At 35.3% G+C, this 3554-nt stretch overlaps 1 protein-coding gene across 1 annotated transcript in view; it reads left to right on the forward strand.

Moving 5' to 3' along the window:
* Positions 1-3554, forward strand: part of ABCA12 (ATP-binding cassette, sub-family A (ABC1), member 12) — a 203578-nt gene that overhangs the window by 66954 nt on the left and 133070 nt on the right. Inside the window, 1 exon segment of the mRNA XM_012651460.1 lies at positions 1331-1404. Coding sequence (XP_012506914.1) covers positions 1331-1404 — 74 coding nt within the window.

The raw sequence follows: 3554 nt of genomic DNA on the forward strand, positions 1-3554 counted from the left end.
AGACCCTGTCTCTACTAAAAATAGAAAAAATTAGACAGGTGTGGTGGTGTGCGCCTGTAGTCCCAGCTACTTGAGAGGTTGAGGCAGGAGGATCGCTTGAGCCCAGGAGTTTGAGGTTGCTGTGAGCTAGGCTGATGCCACAGCACTCTAGCCTGGGTAACAGAGCGAGACTCTGTCTCAGAAAAATAAATAAACAAACAAACACATAGCAAATAATCCTTCACAACTTAGTGTAGATTTTAGCAATAAAGGTGAGTATATTTGTTAAGCAAAGAAGAAACACACACTCTGGTTATCAGGGTTATTGAGGCGTCCGTGAGGAAGTAAGGAGGAACACTAATCTAAGGGTCGGGTTGTCACTCAGTGTCCCAGAGCTTCTGAGAGTGAGGTGTACAGCAGGATCAACATAGATTCCAAGAGTGTCTCAGACTCATTCAGGGACAACCTGAGCTCTGTGCATCTGGTGTTTAAACTGCCCAAGAATAACAAACCTCCGTGGGTTTTGTTTGGTACCATCCATGATAAAACAATGCTATTGGTCAGAGTTTTATTCCAACCTACCTCAAGAAAGTTGACCTCTCTTATGCCCAGCTGGCTTATAAATGACCTTTCTAAGCCAGCGTATTGGGTTGGCTTTGTTTGGCATATATGTCACAAAGATTTAAAAACTTTTGCAGAAGAAATCCCCTTTAAAAGGCTGCTTTTTTCATAAAAGATATTTGGGCATGGCCAGTATTTAGGGTTTAACAGACAGTACTCAGGTTTTGACTGTCCTGTTTAGCTAATTTGAAAATGTACATTAAAAAAAATTACTACATCAACAATTGTCAATTATTAATTGCCTGTTACATGCCAGACACTTCACTGGGCTGCTTATATATACCATTAAATCTTACAACAAACATTATTTTATAAATGAAGTAACAGAGGGTCACAGAAATTAAATATTTGCTGATCATGCAACTAGGAGGATTTCAAACTGGGTTTCCCAACTCCAGAACCCAAGCTGCCTCTCTAATATGTCATTAATAGTCTGGCTCTATTTTAAATGTTCAAAGCATCAGAAGAAATTGTTCTTACTTTTGGAATGCTTTTTAGAGTTTATGTCTGTTCAAAGACCTTATAATAAGTCCTTGTATTGATACTCTAATCTATTTGATTCTTATGACAGCGCTTTGAGATTGAGACAACAGGTTCTCACTTTACAGAAGAGGCAACAAACCCTCATAAAAGTCAAATGACTTCCCCAAGGTTCTACAACTAGGAGTTGCAAAGCCAGGACCTCAACTCAAAAAATTGGCATCTAAGTCCTGTGCTCTTTTTATGATAGCACGCCATAAATGAAGGACAGAAGGAGCAAGACATAGGAAGTTTGATTCCCTACGTTGGTCCTCATTTTACCTCGTAGGGAAATTTTCATTCACCCATAATTTTGACACTTGCTCCTCTTCCTCCTATTTATAGTCTGTCTTAGAAAATAAAGAGGTGAATCAATTATCGGAGAAGGGGAGATAGGAGATATCATTTAATCCCAGTTAGAACGGCTATTATCAACAAGACAAAAAAATAACAGATGCTGGTGAGGAGGCAGAGAAAGGGGAACTCTCGTACACTGTTGGTGGGAATGTAAAGTAGTGTAGACAGTATGAAAAACAGCATGGAGGCTCCTCAAAAAATTAAAAATAGCTAGGCACAGAAAGACAAATACTGCATGATCTCACTCTCTTATGGAATCTAAAAAAGTTGATCTCATAGAAGTGAAGAGTATAATAGTGGTTACCAGAGGCTGGGAAGATGGGTGGGGAGGATGGGGGACAGCTGGTCAAGGGGTAGAAAGTTACAGTTAGGTAGGAGGAGTAAGTTCTAGTGTTCCATTGCACAGTAGGGTGATTGCAGTTAACAATAATATACTGTATGTTTCAAAATCACTAAAAGGATTTTAAATGTTCTCACCACAAGGAAATGATAAATGTTTGGGGTGATGGATATGCTAATTACACTAATTTGATCATTATGTATTGTATACATATATCAAAACATCACACCGTACCCTATAAGTGTGTACAATTATGTGTCAATTAAAAATAAAATAAAACAAAAAAGAAGTAGCTTCAAATTATTATGAAGCAAATAGAATTTAAGGTTTAAAAAATTTTATTGTCATAAGAACATTTAACATGAGATCTACCATCTTAACAAATTTTTAGATAAACTACAGGTAAAATGCTGTACAGCAGATCTCTAGAGCTTAGTCATCTTGCTTAACTGAAACTTCATGCCTGTTGATCAGCAACTCCCCATCTCTCTCTCCCCTCAGCCCCTGGAAATCATCATTCTACCTTTGATTCTATGAATTTGACTATTTTAGATACCTCACACAAGTAGAATTTTGTAGTATCTTTTTTTCTGTGACTGGCTTAAGTGATTATGTGTTACCACATAGCATGATGTTCTCAAGTTTCATCCATGTAGCTGTGTATTTATAACAAAAATTTCCTTCTTTTTTAAGGCTGAATAGTATTGTATGTATATACCACATTTTCTTTATTCAGTCATCTGCTGATGGACATTTAGGTTCGATCCACATATTGGCTATTGTGAATAGTGCTGAATGTAGGAGTACTAATACAGCTTTGAGAATCCTTACCTAGAAGTGGGATTGCTGGATCATAGGGTAGTTCTAATTTTAATTTTTCAAAAAACCTCTATACTGTTTTCCATAGTGGCTGTACCATTCTGTACTCCTGCCAATGGTGTGCCAGGGTTCCAATATCTCCGTATCTTTGCCAATGCTTTTTCTTTTGTTTATTCAGTAATATCCATCCTGACAGGTATGAGGTCATATCATGGTTTTGATTTGCATTTCCTTGATGGTTAGTGATAATGAATATTTTTTTCAAATATCTGTTGGCTATTTATCTGTCTTCTTTGGAGAACTGTTTATTCAAGCCCTTAGCCCATTTTTAAATTGAGTTATTGTGTTATTATGGGTTGTTTTTTATTTTTTATTTTTTTGCTATTGAGTTGTAGAAGTTCTTTATATATTTTGGAAATTAACCCTTTACCAGATTAATGGTTTGCAAATAATTTCTCCCATTATTATGTAGCTTGCTTTTACAACAGAGTAGTAGTTCACTTTAATCTAATGTGAACAACTCTTTTTTTTAATGGTCCAGTATATCATTGCCAATTTATATACTTGACCTTTCTAATATGATAGCCCCTAGTTAATGTGGTTTTTGAGCACTTAAAATGTGCTGGTGTGACTGAAGAACTGAATTTTTAACTTTATTTAACTTTATTTAGTTTAAATTTAAAAAACTAATACTTGGTTCAGTTATTGGGAAAGTTTTTATTGTGTTTGAAACAACTTGGGTATGTGAATCTACTTTTTCACCTGTAAATATAATAAAATCTAAATACAGATTAAGAATTTTCAATTAAAATTCAGAATCTGTATTGAAATGTCTTGTAAGGTCAAAGATTTAGTACCATATATAATACAAAAGACTTAAAATATTTTATCAGTAGTTTTATATTGCTGAAAAGTTGAA

This window comes from Propithecus coquereli, unplaced genomic scaffold (assembly GCF_000956105.1).
Source record: "Propithecus coquereli isolate 6110/MARCELLA unplaced genomic scaffold, Pcoq_1.0 Scaffold357, whole genome shotgun sequence".
Lineage (NCBI taxonomy): Eukaryota > Metazoa > Chordata > Mammalia > Primates > Indriidae > Propithecus > Propithecus coquereli.